Genomic DNA, 20,122 nt, shown 5'->3' with positions numbered 1-20,122 from the left:
GCTGTCAATCAGAAGTTGCTGGAAAAGCTCAGCAGGTCTGATGCATCTGTGCAGAGAAATCAGAGTTAATATTTTTAGTCTGTTGTTCCTCAGTTCTGGCAGGACCTATTTTCCATACCACTTTGGAGGCTGAGGGGTGACCTTATAAAGATTGATAAAGTCATGAGAGGTATAGATTAGATTAGATTCCCTGCAGTGTGGAAATAGGCCCTTCAGCCAAACCAGTCCACACCGACCCTCCGAAGAGTAACCCACAGACCCATTCCCCTCTGACTAATGCACCTAACAATATGGGCAATTTAGCATGGCCAATTCACCTGACCGGCTCACCTTTGGACTGAGGGAGGAAACCAGAGCACCCGGAGGAAACCCACGCAGACACGAGGAGAATGTGCAAACTCCACACAGACAGTCGCCCGAGGCTGGAATCGAACCTGGGTCCCTGGTGCTGTGAGGCAACAGTGTTATGGGGCAAAGAGTCATGGTTTTTTTCCCGAAAGTAGGGGAATCCACAACAAGGGGGCATCAGTTTAAGGTGAGAGGGGAAAGATTGAAAAAAGGCCTGAATGAGAACTTTTTTAGACAAAGGACGATGTGTGTATGGAATGAGCTGCCAGAAGAGGTGATGGAGGCTGCTACAACTACAACATTTAAAAGGCATCTGCTTGTGTATATGGGTTTAGAGGGATATGGGCCAAATACTGGGACTAGATTAATATCCAATTGGCAAGGACAAGTTGGTCCGAAGGGTCTGTTTCTGTGCTGTACATCTCTGTGATTCTGTGACCACCAATGGCTCCCTTTCACCATTGAGGTACAAGGATTGTGAAAGAGAAACAAAAGAGAAGAAAGATGCATTAGAAAATCAGGCCCAGGAAAGGAAATATGAAGAGAGGGAAGAAATATGAGATGAAGAGAAGGAGAAAGAAACAAAACCTAAAGGAGATGTGATATTAAACAAAGTAAAATATTATTCCCTTTTAAAATCTCCAACAACTGTTCATTCTGTGAGAGAATGAGATTCAATAGTCGGAATTGTTCATACTTTGTCATAGGCATATATTTTACAATTATTATGTTGATTAATACGATTTGGAGGTGCTGATATTGGATTGGGATGGATAAAGTTGTGTCATGCAATTTTTGACCATATTGATAAAGGAGTCCTGAATGACTGGACCATGTGTGTCATTTTGAATGGATAACTAAGATGCATATCCAAAATATTGTTCAGAATAACTGGGAGACTCAAAGGAAAATGTTGTTGGTATGAAGTAATAGGAAGGGTGACATAAATTCATCAACAAGGACTACACAACTACAATTCATGCCATGCCTATGGGCGATTTGTACAATAGTAGAAGTGCAGGTTATTAACTTGCTATTTGTTTTCCAGTCTGATCAAAGCCATTGTGTTCAGGGGAGAGCACTAGCAGCAAATTAAAAAAACAAATCAAAAATTCAATGTGCGGGAGATTGGAGGCACAATGATTTCATGTTGTGATTTTAAATTCTGATCATCAACTGAGCATATATGCCATGGTGAGAGAGGCATTATAATCAATGGACCAGTTCTAACAATCCAGTAGGTTATCAGAAAGAATACCAATGCCATGATTTCTGTTTCTCTGTTTGCAGATTACTCCAGCTGTGGACAGTGACTTTGGCAGCTACAACTGCACAGCCAGTAACCAGATAGGAACCAGGTCTCAGGAATTCACCCTTGTTCAAGCTGGTAAGTGGAAGTGTTTCACAGAATCACTTTTGCTCTGTTCAACAAACATTGATTTTGATAATGGGAGCTGATGAAAGAAAATGTGTGCCAGCCACGGATAAAAATTTTGAAAGATGCAACCCTGTCAGATTTGCTTAACAATTGCCATGAGTTGCAATTTTCCTTGTTTTTCATCATTCGCACATTGCAGTTGTAAGGAAAGTCATGCAGTTATGGATTTCTGTACTTCCTCTCTTCCTTTAGGAGGAGATGCAAGAGTTGGACTGGGGTGGACAAGGTCAAAAATCAAATGACTCTAGGGTATAGTCCAACAGGTTTATTTGGAAAGTACAAGCTTTTGGAACTGAACACTAAAAGTTTGCAATTTCAAATAAACCTGTTAGACTATAACCTGGTGTCATTTGATTTTTGAACTTTAACAGGAAGCAGTAGGATATGGTTATTTAATTATATTCGTAATTCAAAGTCACAGATGAATGCTCTGGCAATTTCAATCCCACCATAAGCAGAAAGAGAAAACAGAGTGCTAATGGGATAATGGAGTGATTGAGATGTGAACTTGGTGTAAATGATTTGTATGAAAAAAGATAAAATGCTGAGAACAAAGCTAAAACTTGACCAAATTTTGAGAAGCTTCTTTTTCTTTATTCTTTCATGGGATTGTGGGTATAAATACCAAAGTCAGCATTTGTTGCCCATCCTTGGTTATCCTTGAACTGAGTGGCTTTCAGAGGGCAGTTGAAAGTCAACCATGATATTGTGAATCTGGGATCATACATAGGCCAGACTGGGTAAGGATGGCAAATTTCCTTCCCTTTTGGGCATTACAGAAACTGATGGTTTTCTATAACAATGAATGATTCATTTGTGATCACCATTACTGAGACTAGCTTTCAATTTCAAACTTAATTCCACCAGGAGGTGGCAAGTGTGATGGAATTACTGATACCCACCTGCACCACACATATCCCCCATGAAAGGCAGTGTTGCATAAAGGATCATGTTGACAAATAATTACGGTTCAAAGTGAGAGGGAATCGGGCCCATGCCTTTTTGCAATCTATGAGTTCTTGGATTGTCTTTGTGAATTGTGGCCTGCCAGTGCCATGTTTAATATTGCCTCTAACTATTTCTGCTTCAAGGAGATGACTTGTCTGTAATTACCAATGACATGGTCAAGGTTGCTTGTGATTGGGATCGGGGAGCTACATTGTTGGTTGCTGCCTGCATTTCCCATGCAGGATTCCATGATTACAGATGTATTCAACCTGTACTTTACAACCTCCAATAAATGCAAACGCCTCTTAAAGGGCCTCAAATATCATGTACTCTGACTGAAAAAATAAACCACTTACTCTGCTCGCACCAAGTGTGATTGTTGCCATTTTCCATTTCCATTGCGCATTTATGACTTGAAAGAAGATGGAAGGTTACATCAGCTTACACTTGGCAGAGTGAGTCTCAGGCTTAGCCTAATAGTCAACATCCCCTGCACCAAGAACCTCCAAGTTCTTTTCTTCGTTACACTTCCTGTCCATCCCATCAGTACTGAGCATCCCCTCATTTCCTCCTTCACCGCCTCTCAAGTCTTTCATTTAATGCTTCGCCTCCCATCTTTGGCTTGCATTTTCACCATGCCAACCGTCATGGTGTACTGCTCTCCCATTAAAGCCAGGGCAGTTTTCACCATTGATATCACCTCCTACGGTAACCAATATTCTCCAACTCACTATCATCTCCCACCCTTGTATGTACAGTTGCACTCTGTCAGTTACTGACCCCCTAGCAACCCAATATGCTGCCTCAAATCCTGACAGATAAGTCCTCCAGATTGGCTAGCACAGCAGTGTTCCAAAATAAGTCACCCTTGACTTTTATTGAGCAAGTCCCCACCCCTCTCAACCAACATGGCCAGGCAGTGCTGACTGATGAGTGACTGGGCCGCTGACTCATTTCTGTGCAGCTGCTTGACAGACTTACTGGGAAACCCCGGACTGGTTGAAAGCGACTTCTGAGAGCAACAGTGACCCACTCCCTGGACTGCAATGATAAGGAATTTCTAAACCAGACCATGCCACAAGTGGCTGACTGACCATGTGCAAGCCCCTGGGGTGAGTTTGGACATTGGGAGAAAGTAAGGACTGCAGTTGCTGGAGATCAGAGTCGAGAGTGTGGTACTGAAAAAACACAGCAAGTCAGGCAGCATCCGAGGAGCAGGAGAATCAATGTTTTGGGCCTAAGCTCTTCATCAGGAATGACACTGGACGTTGCCTAACTGTTCATTAACAGAGCCAGTGCTCTCTGACTGATGACAGTCGTCTGTGATGTGATTAAGGACTAACCCACTTAGACTTTGAGTTATGGCCATTGGTTGATGCATCTACAGTTCTTTTGTTGCATAAGCTGTTATGCTGTAGGTGTGAGATTAATTCAGGCTTATGCCATACAGCAACATCACCATCTCCTTGACTGACTCATATCAAACTGTCTACCTTTATTTCTGTGCTAAATAGCCAGGCAACACAGAAGTACTATGATGTAGAATGATATGAAAGAGTACAGAAAGGCAAGACATCTGAGCATCCAACTAGGCACAATTTGATTGAGGGTTCAGAGAGTGCGTAAGGAGCTGGGAGGGGTAGGTTGTTTCAGTCAATGAGCTTGGGATTTGCCACTGCCCACAAAATGGCCTGGTAGCAGAACTGAAATGAAAAATATGTGCTAGTGCTCTGCAAAATGCAAGAGGGGAGTGTCGAACTGTATTCTAAGTGACTCAGCGATGTGCTATGATGATTCGCTGAGACTGGGACCCTGAAGAAATATGTCGAGCCCCTTCCCAAAACAATTCAATGCCTTGGCCTCACCACTTTCTTTTTGCAGAGAATTCCACAGGCTCACCACACTCTGGGTGAAGTATCTTTTCTTCATCTCAGTTCTAAATGGCCGACCTGGATCCTTAGATTACAACCCCTGGGTTCTGGACTCCCTGATCATCAAGACCGTCAGGAGTGTCCCTCCCTTCCAGTGATTCTCAGGGGATACACCCAAGTAGAAAAGGTTGCCTAAACCTGGCCTCTCCTCCTGATGAAGGGCTCATGCCCTGAAACGTCGATTCTCCTGCTCCTCGGATGCTGCCTGACCTGTTGCCTTTTTCCAACGTCACAATTTTCGACTGTCCCACAAAACATCTGTCAATCAATAAAATGTCATTGTTTCAAGGGTCAGTGGAGACAGATTCACTTTTGATATCCTCTCCATCTCCACATTACAAAAGAAATGCAGAAATTGTTGGAGAAACTCAACAAATTTGGCATATCTGTTGAGAGAAAGCACAGCTAATGTATCAAGTCCAGTGACACTTCTTCAGAACTGGGCCACTGGACCTGATATGTCAACTCTGTTTCTCTCCACAGATACTGCTGGACCTGCGAAGTTCATCCAGCAGTTTCTGCTTTTTATTCCAGATTTCCAGCATCTGCAGTCCTTTGTGTTTTTCAAAAATTTATTTTACCTCCACATTAGGGGAATGGGTCTGGGTGGGTGCGCTTCGGCGGGTCGGTGTGGACTTGTTGGGCCGAAGGGCCTGTTTCCACACTGTAAAGTAATCTAATCTAATCCAATCTAAATCTGAAAGAGTCACTTCTTCCATTAGTAACATTTTATCTTAGAATCACAACATGGTCATAACATAGCATAGCATAGCATCTTTTCCTGATGAAGGGCTTATCCTCGAAACGTCGATTCTCCTGCTCCTCGGATGCTGCCTGACCTGCTGTGCTTTTCCAGCACCACACTCTTGTCTCTGATCTCCAGCATCTGCAGTCCTCACTTTCTCCCATAGCATAGAAGGAAATCAATCAGCCAAAAATCTGTTACCATTTAGTGACAAAGACATGGTTTGTGGCTAAATTCAAATCTGAATTCACCATTACATAATTCGTGTGACATTTTTTTGCCCTCAACTGTGACTCTGAATTGGATTCAAAGTGTGACTTGAGATGTTTTAGTACGACACAGATCCCTCTTTTGTGTGAAATTACTGGAGTGGTTAGCAAATTTACCTCTGAGTCAGAAGACCCTGTGAAATAAGACCATGAGCAGAGAGATTTGATCGCAATACTTAGGCTAATAGACCCATTAATGCAGTATCAATTGGAGTGCAACACTGTCAGAGTGTTGCCTTTCTGATGATGTGTTTATTTGCTAACTTGTCTGTCCTCTCAGCTGGATGTCAGACAACACTGCATCGGAAGGAGAGAGAGAGAGAGAGAGACAGGTCTGTTTCCCACAGTTTGAGCAAATGTTTATCCCTGAGCTCACATCGTTACAGATTGTCTGGTGATCATTACATGGCTATTTGCTGTTTGCAAATTAGTTGTCGCATTTTGTACACTGAACACTGATTGCAATTCGAAATACATCACTTAGGATGTCCTGAGGTTGTGAGAGAAGAGAAGCAAAGACAAGGTCCTTTTCTATTTGTCCCTTGCATGGATTTCAATCTTGCTTACTTTCCCCAAGGGAAGAAGTCTCTTCCTTTCTTTAAAAGCAAAATCTGAGTGTACCTTAACAAATTAGGCTCTGAAGTAAATCGATATTCAAGGTGATACCTCGGACTTGGAAGTTTTGTGTGTATCAGCAGCACTTGGACTGAGACAAGCTCTGGGCTTCTTTTCAATAAAAAAACAAAAGTTGCCGGAAGACTTGTGTCTCTCAGTGGTTAAACTAGTGCAATGTCCTTAGCAAGTTCCTTAATGCAAGTGGACTCAATGGTTTTTCCAAACCCTGTGGGCTAAGATTTATAGGATGCCATAATTACATCTTGGTCCATCAATCTGCTTAATGTGTTTCTGCAGTGTGGAGGCAGAACAGAACCAAGCCAAGAGGGCTAACAGTGACCTACAAGCCATTCTCTGATTCCATAATAGAAAGGAGGAATGTTCAATGGAGCACTATTGTTAATAAATCCATGGTGAAGCAAGCATGAACTAATTTTAGAGAGGCAGCCGTGTTTATTATTTAGAGAGAGAGTCTCAGCATTGTAACTCCTGTCAAAGACTGACTCTTGCCATTGTGGCCATGGATCAAAAAGTAATTTTCTCTTTTGTACCTTCTTTTTAATAAGAAATTAGTTCTTCTCCTTTAGCTTTATTCAGGGTGAGTTGAAGGTTATGTAGTTTCTATAACAAGAGGGATGTAATTATGTTTTGAGAAACCTGTATTGAATTTTTTTTGAAACCATTTCTAGAGTAGCTGTCACTAATCCCAGTCTGCATATTCCAATGATGATGGAAGAAATTGCAAAAAATTCTGATATCGCGTCATATTTGGCTCAAATTGTTAACTGTTTCTCTCTCCACACGTACTGGCAGATCTGTTGAGTTTATCCAGCACTTTCTGTTTCATTTCAGATTTTTGCAATATTTTGCGTTTACTTTGGTATGAAAATTCTAACTTGAGTTAGACCAGATCCGAGAGTTTTTGTGAATCAAAGCAGAATGATCAGGGAAGAATTATTTCGTTTCGAAATGAAAAGACCAAATGGTGGCCTAATCGAGGTCTTCAAGACTTTGCAAAGGTTGATGTGGAAAGTGTTGAAAAGAAGTTTCCACTTGTGGATGAGACCGAAGGAGGAGAACTATTAGTTATCATGAATTAATCCAATAAGGAATTCAGGACAAATTAATTTAACAGGAGATTACTTAGAATATGGAACGTGACTACCACAAGGAGTAATTGATTTGCAATGGATGCATTTGAAGTGATGCTACCTAATTACATAGGAGAAAGTGAGTACTGCAGATGCTGAAGATCAGAGTCGAAAAGTGTGGTGCTGCAGAAGCACAGCCTGTCAGGCAGCGTCCAAGGAGCAGGAGAGTCAACATTACGAGCATAAGCTCTCCAACCTAATTACATGATGAGAGAAAGAATCAGGAATATGCAGTTAGAGTTAGTTAAGGAAGAATGGCAGAAGATTCATGTGGAGCGCACATACTGACACATACATCTTTGGCTGCATGGCCTGTATCTGTGCTGTCAGTACTTTGACATGCTTTGTGACAAAGAATAATTGGGAGAGAGTTGACAAGAAACAGTTTTGATAGAATGTGTATTGTAGCACTGGAGCAGTAGTAGATGCAAAGATATATATAATCAGCTCAATAACAATATAATAATTAAGAAGGAAAATAGACTTGTGGAAAGATGTTCCCTGTAAATCTTGGGTGCCAATTGTGCCAATACCATTGCATTAAGAGATGTATTTTGTCCTGTTCTTTTTCATGAAGAAAGGTTAAGATAGAGTAGTAGAACAGTTTTCTCAAAGCCAATAAACTGAACAGCTTTCTTTGGGTTCTTTTTAAAGTTGGAACAATAGAAGCAGCCTGAATGGGTGGGGTCAATCTCCCACTGAGCCAGTATGTTTAGTTTTAGCTTTTAGTAACAGTTGCTGGAATTTTGAAGCTGGGTGTGGAAGCTCTTATTCCTCTTGCTGTGACAGCTAAACGCTGGGGTTCTCTTCCTGCTGCTAGAATTGCATGTGAGGCAATCTGATTTACTGAATTTGCCTTTGCCAAGGGTGTGTTTCGAGGATGTTACTATATTGAAACAGTTAATTAGTAGTAGTTAATATACATATTATTTTGTTAAGCATTTTGATAGAGTTACAGTTAAGCCATGTCTCTTTTTGTTTGCATTTTAACTGTAGTGTAAAATTAAAATGTGTTTTGCTTAAAGAACATAGAACATAGAACAGTACAGCACAGAACAGGCCCATCAGCCCACGATGTTGTGACGACCATTGATCCTCGTTTGAAGTAAACCTAATGTACGAACTCTCAAATTTCTGTGACCATATGCATGTCCAGTAGTCTCTTAAATGTCCCCAATGACCTCGCTTCCACAACTGGCAATGCATTCCATGCTCTCACAACTCTCTGCGTAAAGAACCCGCCTCTGACATCCCCTCTATACTTTCCACCAAACAGCTTAAAACTATGACCCCACGTGTTAACAATTTCTGCCCTTGGAAAAAGTTTCTGGCTATCAACTCTATCTATGCCTCTCATTATCTTGTACACCTCAGTTAGGTCCCCTCTCTTCCTTCTTTTTTCTAATGAAAAATGTCCGAGCTCAGTCAACCTCTCTTCGTAAGATAAGCCCTCCATTCCAGGCAGCATCCTGGTAAACCTCCTCTGAACTCTCTCCAAAGCATCCACATCTTTCCTATAATAGGGTGACCAGAACTGGACGCAGTATTCCAAGTGCGGTCTAACCAAAGTTTTATCGAGCTGCAACAAGATCTCACGGCTCTTAAACTCAATCCTCTTGTTAATGAAAGCCAAAACACCATATGCTTTCTTAACAACCCAGTCCACCTGGGTTGCAATTTTAAGGGATTTATTTACCTGCACACCAAGATCCCTCTGTTCCTCCACACTGCCAAGAATCCGTCTTTAATCCTGTACTCAGCTTTCAAGTTTGACCTTCCAAAATGCATCACCTCGCATTTATCCAGGTTGAACTCCATCTGCCACCTCTCAGTACATCTCTTCATCCTGTCAATGTCACGCTGCAGCCTACAACAGTCGTCTATACTGTCAACGACACCTCCAACCTTTGTGTCATCTGCAAACTTGCTAACCTATCCTTCAATCTCCTCATCCAAGTCATTAATAAAAATTACAAACAGTAGAGGCCCAAGGACAGAGCCCTGTGGAACACCACTCACCACTGACTTCCAGGCAGAATATTTTCCTTCCACTACCACTCGCTGTCTTCTGTCAGCCAGCCAATTCTGTATCCAGACAGCTAAATGTCCCTGTATCCCATTCCTCCTGACCTTCTGAATGAGCCTACCATGGGGAACCTTATCAAATGCCTTACTGAAGTCCATATACACAACATCCACCGCTCGACCTTCATCAACTTGTCTAGTAATATCCTCAAAGAATTCAATAAGATTTATGAGGCATGACCTGCCCCTCACAAAGCTGTGCTGACTGCCTTTAATCAAGCCATGCTGTTCCAGATGGTCATAAATCCTACCCCTCTAAATCCTTTCTAACACCTTGCAGATGACAGACGTGAGACTGACTGGTCTGTAATTGCCGGAGATTTCCCTATTTCCTTTCTTGAAGAGAGGAATTAAATTTGCCTCCCTCCAGTCCTCAGGTACGACTCCAGTGGAGAGAGAGGATGCAAAGATCTTTGCAAGCGGCAAAGCAATCAAATTTCTCGTTTCCCAAAGCAACCAAGGACAAATCTGGTCTGGCCCTGGCGACTTGTCAATCTTAATGTTTGTCAAAATTTTCAACACATCAGCTTCCTCAATCTCTATCTGTTCCAGCATGCTTACCTGCTCCTCAATGGTTTCATTCACTACAAGGTCCTTTTCTTTAGTAAAGACAGAAGCAAAAAACTCATTTAGGGCTTCCCCTACCTCCTCAGACTCTAGACACAAGCTCCCTATGCTATCCCTGATCGGCCCTATTCTTTCTTTGATCATTCTCTTATTCCTCACATATGTGTAAAATGCCTTTGGATTCTCCCTAATCCTTCCTGCCAACCTTTTTCGTGTCCCTTCCTGGCTCTCCTCAGACCATTTTTGAGCTCCTTCCTCGCTTGCCTGTAATCCTCTAGAGCTGAGCAAGACCCTTGTTTCCTCCACTTTACGTAAGCTGCCTTCTTTCTTTTGACAAGAAGCCCCTCCGCTCTCGTCATCCAAGGTTCCTTTATCTTACCCCTTCTTGCCTGTCTTAGAAGAACACATTTGTGCATCACTTGCAACAACTGTTCCTGAAACAGTCTCCACATGTCTATAGTGCCCTTTCCATGGAACAATTGCTCCCAGTCCATGCTTCCCAACTCATGTCTGATAGTATCATAGTTTCCTTTTCCCCAATTAAATATCCTCCCATTGTGCCTGCTTCTCTCCTTCTCCATAGCTATGTAGAATGTGAGGCAGTTGTGGTCACTATCCCCAAAATGCTCTCCCACCGCAAGATCTGACACCTGCCCTGGCTCATTGCCGAGCACCAAATCCAAAATGGCCTCTCCCTTCGTTGGCCTGTCAACGTACTGAGTTAGGAAACCCTCCTGAACACACCTTACAAAAACAGCTTCTTCCAAACCATCTGCTCGAAGGAGGTTCCAATCAATATTGGGAAAGTTAAAGTCACCCATTACAACTACCCTACTACATTCACACTTTTCCAAAATCTGCCAACCTATGCTTTCTTCAATCTCCCTGCTGCTATTGGGGGGCCTGCAGTAAACCCCTAATGAGGTGACTGCTCCCTTACTTGTTCCTAATTTCCACCCATACTGACTCAGTAGGTAGACCCTCCTCGAAAATGGTAACTTCTGTAGCTGTGATACCCTCTCTGATTAGAAGTGCCACACCCCCACCTCTTTCTCCCCCCTCCCTATTCTAAAGTCAAGTATTTTGACCAATCAAATTGCATCTGAAATGCAACACTTTACACTTGAGGAAGGATGTGAAGGGAAAGGTGTATAGAATCTTAGGAAGTGAGGGAAATTCTGCAGAAACCTTGGCTTTACGAACCAAGGTGAAAAGAACAAAAAGAGGCTAGAAATGGTGATTGGTAAATCATTGATTTGCTTTACACTAGAGTGTGGATCTAATTCTTTTTATTGTGCACCTGCCTGCCTGAAACCATTTTTTTAAAACGTTGGACTTGTTTTTACTTTGATTTATTTTACGTTATGATTAGTATTGATCAGATAACGTAATTTGCAGTTTTGAAGAATTTCTTAAGTCTCATGTCAAAGGTGTAAATAGTATTAGAAATGAGAGTGGTGCCCTGGTAGACCAAGGACAGAGTCTGGTAGGTATGACAGGAATCTTTTCATATAGGGCACAGTGATCACAAACTATACACTGGTCATGGGGTGGCATGGTGGCTAAGTGGTTAATACTGCTGCTTCATGGCGCCAGATATTCAGGTTCAGTTCCAGCCTCCGGCTGTGTGGATTTTGCGTATTCTCCCCATGTCTGCATGGGTTTCCTCCCACAATCCAATGAGGTACAGTTTAGGTGGATTGGCCATGCTGAATTGCCCATAGTTGAAAGTGTGGTGTTAGAAAAGCACAGCATCTGAGGAGCAGGAAAATCATCATTGTGATGAAGGGCTTTTGCCCGAAATGTCGATTTTCCTGCTCCTCAGATGCTGCCTGGCCTGCTGTGTTTTCCCAGCACCACTCTCTTGACTCTGATTTCCAGCATCTGCAGTCCTCATTTTCACCCAAATTACTCATAGTGTCCAGTGATGTGTAGATTCGGTGGATTAGCCCTGGGAAATGCAGGGTTATAGGGGTAGAGTAGGGGGTGACTCCGGCTGGGATGCTACTTGGAGAGTTGATGTGGGCTTGATGGGCTGAATGTCTTGTTTCCATGCTACAGGGATTCTTTAAAAAAAGACACCTTTTTTTTCCATGAAACAAATGAAGAGAACTGTTTCTTAATTGTCATGAGATCTTACAGTGTTTCCCAAAGATGGCGGAGATTAATGTTCCAAGTTCATATTCATCCTTAACATTACGTCTCTCCCAAGTTTCTCACTGTACCCAGCCCCTTCCATATTTTTTGTTACATTGCTTCATCTAAGAAGAGACAGCGATTAGCCAAAAAGAAATGGTTTGCTCTTCTGATGAACCTGAACTCGATCAATTGGTGAGGCAACATTTGGAAAACTTCATTCAATTCTGATCATCTTGCTTTCAGAAAGATGTTGTTAAACTTGAAAGGGTTCAGAAAAGATTTACAAGGAGGCTGCCACGGTTGGAGGATTTGGGCTATAGGGAGAGATTGAATAGGCTGTGGCTGTTTTACCCTGCAGCATTGGAGGCTGAGTGGTGACCTTTTAGAGATTTATAAAATCATGAGGGGCATGGATAGGGTCAATAGCCAAGGTCTTTTTCCCAAGGTAGTGGAGTCCAAAACTAGAGGGCATAGGTTGAAGGTGAGAGGGTAAAGATATAAAAGGGACCTAAAGAGTGGTGTACGGAAAGAATGAGCTGCCAGAGGAGGCTGGTACAATTGCAACATTTAAAAGGCATCTGAATGGGGATATAAATAGGAAGGGATTAGAGGGATATGGGCCAAGTGCTGGCAAATGGAACTAGATTATTATCTGGACTGTAGGTCTGATTCTGTGCTGTATGAGTCTATGACTCTAAGTTCTTCATGGATAAAATATGCAAAATGCTGTGGAAAAGTTACAGGCAGTTTGAAATAATTAAAACTGGAGCTGGAAGATTGCAGCCATTTAGACAGGAATTCTGACTCAATTTGTACACTGTTGAGAGTGTTAGTCTGGATCCTATCCACAGGTGTTGCCAGGGAGAAGTGAAATAGTGAAGGGGATAAGCTGTCAATCAGGTTTCAATGCCAACTGAGTTGTGACCCAGGATAGCTCCAGGTTTCTATTCAAATTCATTCACAGGATATGGGTATCATTGTCCAAGCCAATATTTATTGACCATCCCTAATTGCGCAGAGGACAGTTAAGAGTCAAACTCAATGCTCTGCATCTGGAGTCACAAATAGGGCAGTCCTGGTAAGGAGCACAGTTTCCTCCTGTTTCGGCTCTAATAGGTTGTATTCCATCATTACACTTCAAATTCTACAATCTGATATGCCTGGAATTGAACCCAGCTTCCCAGGAACATTACCTCGGTCTTTGGATTAATAGTCCAACAGTCATACCAGCAGTCCTGCCTCCCCAGGCAGGCTTTCTCTTGTGATAGTGATCCAAGTCCCTCAACAAGTGTCTTGTCAATTCTCAGTGTTTTACTGCTATGGCACGCTTGAGGTTAGTTAGATGTGATTCTGTCCTGTCTTGCAACCAAACAGTTTAAATAGACAAAGATAAGTGAACTGCAATGTGTGTTTTTAAAAGTAAAACACCGATTTTCCCAATAGTGCAGATCCAGGTTAGAGAGACAAACAGAAGGTGATCAAACCAGGCTGCGATACTCAATATAACAACAAGACTTTGAAGTGAAGCTTACACCATCAAAGCAGTAAATCCAATCAAACTGGAAAACTGAACCAAGTGCATCACAGCCAGCTGTGGCTTCATAGGTATTAGCCTTACCTATTAATCAGAGCTTTGGAGTTCAGGGGAAAAATATCTTAATTGTATTATGGACCAGACCAAATCTGCTCAAAATATGTTGCGAAGTTAGCCCAGACCCTATTTTTTTCTTGTTAGACTATCTCTAATAAGTCCATTCTTATCCAAATGCAAGTAATTCCCATTCCTCAGAAGCTTTTCAATAATTTCCCTACCACAGATGTAAGGCTGACTGGCCTGTAATTTCCTGTATTATCCCTATTGCCTGTCTTGAACAAAGGAACATTAGTTCTTCTCCAGTCTTCTTGGCCTCTGCCTGTGGCTAAAGAGGGTACAAAGATCTCTGTCAAGACCCCAGCAATCTCCCTCCCTTGCCTCTTTAATTATTCTGGATCCCATCAGGGGACGTATTTACCTTTATGTTTTTCAAAAAACTGAATAACTCTTCCTTCTTGCTATTGACGTGCCTTGAATTTCAATATATCCCTCACTAATCTTATCACCATTCATGTCCTTCTCCTTGGTGAATACCAATGCAAAATACTCATTAAGAACCTCACCCACTTCGTCTGGCTCCAAACATAAATTCTCTCCTTTATCGTTAAGTGGACCAACCCTTTCCCTAGTTACCCTCCTACTCCTAATATACATAAACAAGTTATTTTCTACTGTCTTTAATTCCTCCCTTGGTTGAGTTCAGTTTCCTAAACCGTTCATGTGCGTCCCTTTTCTTTTTGACTAAATTTTCAGTTTCTGTTGTCATTCAGCATTCCTGAATCTTGCCATCCTTAACTTTCATGTTCATAAGAACATGCTGGTCATGAACTCTGATCATCTGACCATTCAAAGATTCCCACAGTTCAAATGTGGATTTACCTGCAAGTAGCTGTCCCCAGTAATTTCTCCATGATATTGTTTTAATTAGCCTTCCTCCAATTTAGCACTTTCACCCAAGGACTAGTCTTACCCTTATCCGTAACTATCTTAAACTTACAAAACTATGATCACTGCTCCTAAAATGCTCCCCTACTGAAACTTCTGTCACCTGGCCAGACTCATTCCCCAATATAAGGTTTAGTATGGCCTCTTCACTAGTTACTGGAAAAGCGCAGCAGGTCAGGCAGCATCCAGGGAACAGGATTCCTGAAGAAGGGCTTATGCCCGAAACGTCAATTCTCCTGTTCCCTGGATGCTGCCTGACCTGCTGCGCTTTTCCAGCAACACATTTTCAGCTCTGATCTCCAGCATCTGCAGACCTCACTTTCTCCTCTTCACTAGTTAGACTATCTACATATTGTTTCAAGAAACCCTCCTGGATACACCTAATAATGTCTGCCCTACCTAAATCTCTCACACAAAGGGAATCCCAGTCAATATTGGGGAAGTAAAACCATCCACTACCAAAACCCTGTTGTTATTACATCTTTTCATGGTCTGCTTACATATCTGGTCCACTGTCTGCCAATGGCTATTAGAAGGCCCATAGTGATAGTGATTTCACTTTTCTTATTCTTACATTCTACCCATATGACCTCGCTAAATGACCCCTCCATGATGTCCTCTCTTAGTGCATTCGTGACATTCTCTTTAATCAATAATACAACTCTCCCACCCATTTGCAGCCCTCTCTATCACCTGAAACAACTAAACATGGGAACATTGAGCTGCCAGTCCTGCCTTTCTCTCAACCAAATTTCTGTAATGGCTATAACATCATAGTTCCATATACTAATCCAGGCTCTATGCTTGTCTGCCTTGCCTGTTATGCTCCTTGCAGTAAAATAAGTACACTTCAGACCACCACCAGTCCTGCTGTGTTCATGGTGGCTCTGTGGTTAGTGCTGTTGCCTCACAGTGCTAAGGAGCTGAGTTCAATCCTCAGCCTTAGATGACTGTCAGTGTGGAGTTTGCACATTCTCCCTATATCTGTGTGGGTTTCCTCCCACAGTCCAAAAATGTGCAGGTTAGGTAATTGTCTATCAAGGTTAGGTGGATTGGCTGCACTAAATTGCCCGTAGTGTCCAGGGATGTTTAAGTTAGGTGGATTAGCCATGGGAAATATGGGGTTTCAGGAACTTGGTGAGTCTGAGTGGGATGCTCTTTGGAGAGCCGGTGTGGACTTGTTGGGTTGACTGGCCTGTTTCCACACTGTAGGGATTATAAAATGTAAACCTGACCTGTCTGTTCTTCTTGTTAGACTTATTTGGTTTAATGTCAGTCTTCTCCTCAATCATCCCACATGCTGACCTATTGCTCTGGTTCTCACCCTGAATGGTTCCTGAGTTAGATACTTTTTTATGTTCATTCATGGGTCATTGGTGTTGCTGGCTTTACTATCCATTGCTGATGTCCTTGAGAAAGTGGTGACGAGCTGCCTTCTTGAACTGCTGCAGTCCATGTGCTGTAGGTAAACCCACAACCCTCTTAGGAAGGGAGTTCCAATGTCAGTGATGGAACAATGATTTAATTTCTAGTCAGGATGTTGTGGAAGCTGGAGGGGGGGGACTTGCAAGTGAGTGATTAATGCATACGTCTGCTTCCCTTGTTCTTCTTGGTGGTAGAGGGGGTGGTTTGGAAGGTGATGTCAGAGAAGCTCGGAGGGACTTCTTGTGGATTGTACACCCTGCTGCTACTGTGTGTCTTTGGTGAAAGGAGTAATTACTGAAGTTAGTGCTTGGGATGGCAGTCAAGTGGATTGCTTTGTCCCAGATTGAACTGACTTATCAACATTATAATTGCTTTTTGTATAGAATCCCTCCAGTTCAGCCCAACGAATCCACACAGACCCTCTGAAGAGCATCCCACACAGACTCATACCCCTACCCTATCCCTGTAACACTGCATTTTCCATGACTAATGCACCAAATCTCCATGTCCCTGAAGACTATGGGTAATTTAGCATGGCCAAACCACTATTTCTGGACTTGAGTTACTTGAGTCCTGCTGAAACTGCACCCATCAAAGTAAATGGAGAGTATGTGATTGAACCCTTAACTTGTGCCTTCTAGATGATGGACAGCAGGAATTGGGGAATCAATATGAAAGTTACTCAACACAAATTGTAAGTATGGTGCCAATCAATTGGGCTGCTGTGTCCTGAATGGTGTCAAATTCGTGGGCGGCACGGTGGCACAGTGGTTAGCACTGCTGCCTCACAGCGCCAGAGACCTGGGTTCAATTCCTGCCTCAGGCGACTGATTGTGTGGAGTTTGCACATTCTCCCCGTGTCTGCGTGGGTTTCCTCCGGGTGCTCCGGTTTCCTCCCACAGTCCAAAGATGTGCAGGTCAGGGTGAATTGGCCATGCTAAATTGCCCGTAGTGTTAGGTAAGGGGTAGATGTAGGGGTATGGGTGGGTTGCGCTTCGGCGGGGCAGTGTGGACTTGTTGGGCCGAAGGGCCTGTTTCCACTACTGTAAGTAATCTAATCTAAATTTCTTGAGTATTGTTGACACTGCACTCCTCTGGACAAGTGGGGAGTAACATTCCTGATTTGTGCTTTGTAGATAGTGGTTAGCTTTGGGGAGTCAGGAGATGAGTTGTTGCAGGATTCCTAGCCCCTGACCTGCTCTTCCAGCTATGTATTGTTATGGCTAATCCAGGTCTATTTATGGTCGATAGTGATCTCCCAGACTGTTAATATTAGAACATAGAACATAGAACAATGCAGCGCAGAACAGGCCCTCGATGTTGCGCCGACCTGTGAACTATTCTCAGCTCATCCCCCTACACTATCCCATCATCATCCATGTGCTTATCCAAGGATTGTTTAAATCTCCCTAATGTGGCTGAGTTAACTACATTGGCAGGTAGGGCATTCCACGCCCTTACCACTCTCTGAGTAAAGAACCTGCCTCTGACATCTGTCTTAAATCTATCATCCCTCAATTTGTAGTTATGCCCCCTCATACAAGCTGACGTCATCATCCTTGGGGATTCAGGGATGGTCATGCCCTTGATTGTCAAAAGGGGTATGTTTAGATTTTCTTGTGTGAGGTAGTCATTGCCTTACCTTTGTTATTTCTCACTTTTCATTCCAAACCTGGTTATTGTCCAGGTCTAGCTGGATATGGGCATGGACTGCTTCAGTTTCTGAGAACTCATTCTGAGGGATTCTCCAATGGGGCAAGATTGAGTAGACAAGGCACATATGCCCTCAAACGAAAAAAAGAGAGGGAGGTGATTCAATTGAAACACAACAAACAATCTTAAAGGGCTTGACAAAGTAAATGCTGAGAAAATATTTCCCTGGCTAGATATCTAAAACATAGAATCTCAGTCACACAATATGGACTTGGGACTGTTGAGAGGCAAAATTTCTTCACTCATAGGTTTGTAAATCTTTGGAATTCTCTGCCCAGAATGTTCCATGATTGAGTCTATTCAAAGCAGAGCTTGATAGACTTTTAGACACAAAAGCAATTAAGGAATCTGGGGATAACATGTGAAAGTGAAGTTGAGGAAGCAGGCTTGAGGGGCCAAATGGTCCACTTCAGTTCCTATTTCTCAAGTTTGTATATATCAAGTTTATTTTGAATGAGTTTCTATTTAGGAAACAAAACACACAAATGCCCTCAAACTTGCATCACAAGGTGATAACCGGACCATGTTACTGTAGAGATTCAACATGACATCAATCTCTCAAGGAGAAAGTGAGGTCTGCAGATGCTGGAGATCAGAGCTGGAAATGTGTTGCTGGAAAAGCGCAGTAGGTCAGGCAGCATCCAGGGAACAGGAGAATCGACGTTTCGGGCATAAGCCCGAAGAAGGGCTTATGCCCGAAACGTCGATTCTCCTGTTCCCTGGATGCTGCCTGACCTGCTGCGCTTTTCCAGCAACACATTTCCAGCATCAATCTCTCAAGCACAGTTTGAATTGCCTTTGACAACAGATATTTGAAATTGGCACAGCATTTCATGAGATCTGAGACACTGATGTCCATCGTGCAAGTCAGTGCCTGATGTCAATTTTGTGCCTCTTATTCTTGAGGCTTTTCTGACACGGTTCCTCGAGCTAACTAAAGCGGTTTCAACCCCTGTTTTTCAGAACATACTACATTTTATTTTTCCAGCTGCCAGCTATTTATGAATCGCCCTCACCTCCTTTCACCCAATCCAACAAAACAACATATCTCTACCAATCAACTACGATCAGGTAGTAGAAATGCTTTGACATGTTCAGTTGCACCATTTTGTACTTGGTGGGGCTGGTGTATGTACAACGAAGAATGTCATTCAAATAGTGCTCGAACTGCAGTCATGTGGAGCACCTCAGCTTCTTCTCCTTTGAGCAGAGAAGGTGAAGTGCAGTTTTTGACAGAGATCTTCCAACATGATTGACTGTAGTCGAGTAAGTAATAAGTAACAGAAGGACCCATGTTTAAACTGATTTTCAAAAAAATGAATCAGATGCACCATGCTGAAAATTTATTATGCAGAAATTTGTACTCATCTGGAATACACTGCAGGCAAGGATGGAGGCTGGCAAGACTGAATTCAATAGCGATTCACAAAGGGAGCTGGATATATATATTGAAAAGGAAATAATTTGGAGGTCCACAGGGAAAGAATGCCGAATATGAAACAGCCAGGTAGTTTTAGCAGAGAACCCTGTGTGACTGCAACATGTGAAATCATAGAATCGCAACAGTGTGCAACCATGCCATTTGGCCCATCGAGTCCACACCTACCCTCATCTAGGAAGAGCATCTCAGCCAGGCCCACACCCCTACCCTATTCCCATACCCCTTTATTGAGCAGAGCCAATCCACCGAACCTGCATATCTTTGGACTGTGGGAGGACATTTGAGCAAACCCACACAGACACATGGAGAATGTGCAAACTCCACACAGTCTGGCACCTGAGGCTAGAATTGAACCCCAGTCCTTGGTGCTGTGAGGCAGCAGTGCTAACCACTGAGCCATCTCTGAAATGACTTTATTGCATCAAATCATAGAATCCCTACATTATGGAAACAGGCCATTTGGCCCAACAAATCCACACTGATCTTCCAAAGAGTATCCCTCCCCGACTCTTTCTCCTACCCTCATACCTACATTTCCTCCCGACAAATGCACCTAATCTACACATCGCTGAACACTATGGGCAATTTAGCATGGCCAATTCACTTAACCTGCATGTCTTTGGACTGTGGGAGGAAACCGGAGTACCCGAAGGAAACCCACACAGACACGGGGAGAATGTGCAAACTCCATACAAACAGTCGCCTGAGGCTGGACTCAAACCCAGTTACCTGGTGCTGTGAAGCAGCAGTGCTAACCACTGAGCCATC

The 20,122-nt window shown here is 42.8% G+C and overlaps 1 protein-coding gene across 3 annotated transcripts in view; it reads left to right on the top strand.

Moving 5' to 3' along the window:
• The window catches only part of ncam2a (neural cell adhesion molecule 2a), a 1,585,154-nt gene that overhangs the window by 1,236,473 nt on the left and 328,559 nt on the right, over positions 1 to 20,122 (top strand). For all 3 annotated transcript variants that reach the window (XM_043701406.2, XM_087992469.1, XM_087992470.1), the window contains one exon: positions 1,639 to 1,735. In XM_043701406.2, the coding sequence (XP_043557341.2) occupies positions 1,639 to 1,735 (97 nt within the window). The remainder of the gene's footprint in view (positions 1 to 1,638; positions 1,736 to 20,122) is intronic.

Source organism: Chiloscyllium plagiosum, unplaced genomic scaffold (genome assembly GCF_037043375.1).
Source record: "Chiloscyllium plagiosum isolate Xiang-an unplaced genomic scaffold, Cpla_swu_hap1 HiC_scaffold_12, whole genome shotgun sequence".
Taxonomy (NCBI): Eukaryota; Metazoa; Chordata; class Chondrichthyes; order Orectolobiformes; family Hemiscylliidae; genus Chiloscyllium; species Chiloscyllium plagiosum.
The sequence above is the reverse complement of the archived record's forward strand: the minus strand, read 5'-3'. Positions and strand labels throughout refer to the sequence as shown.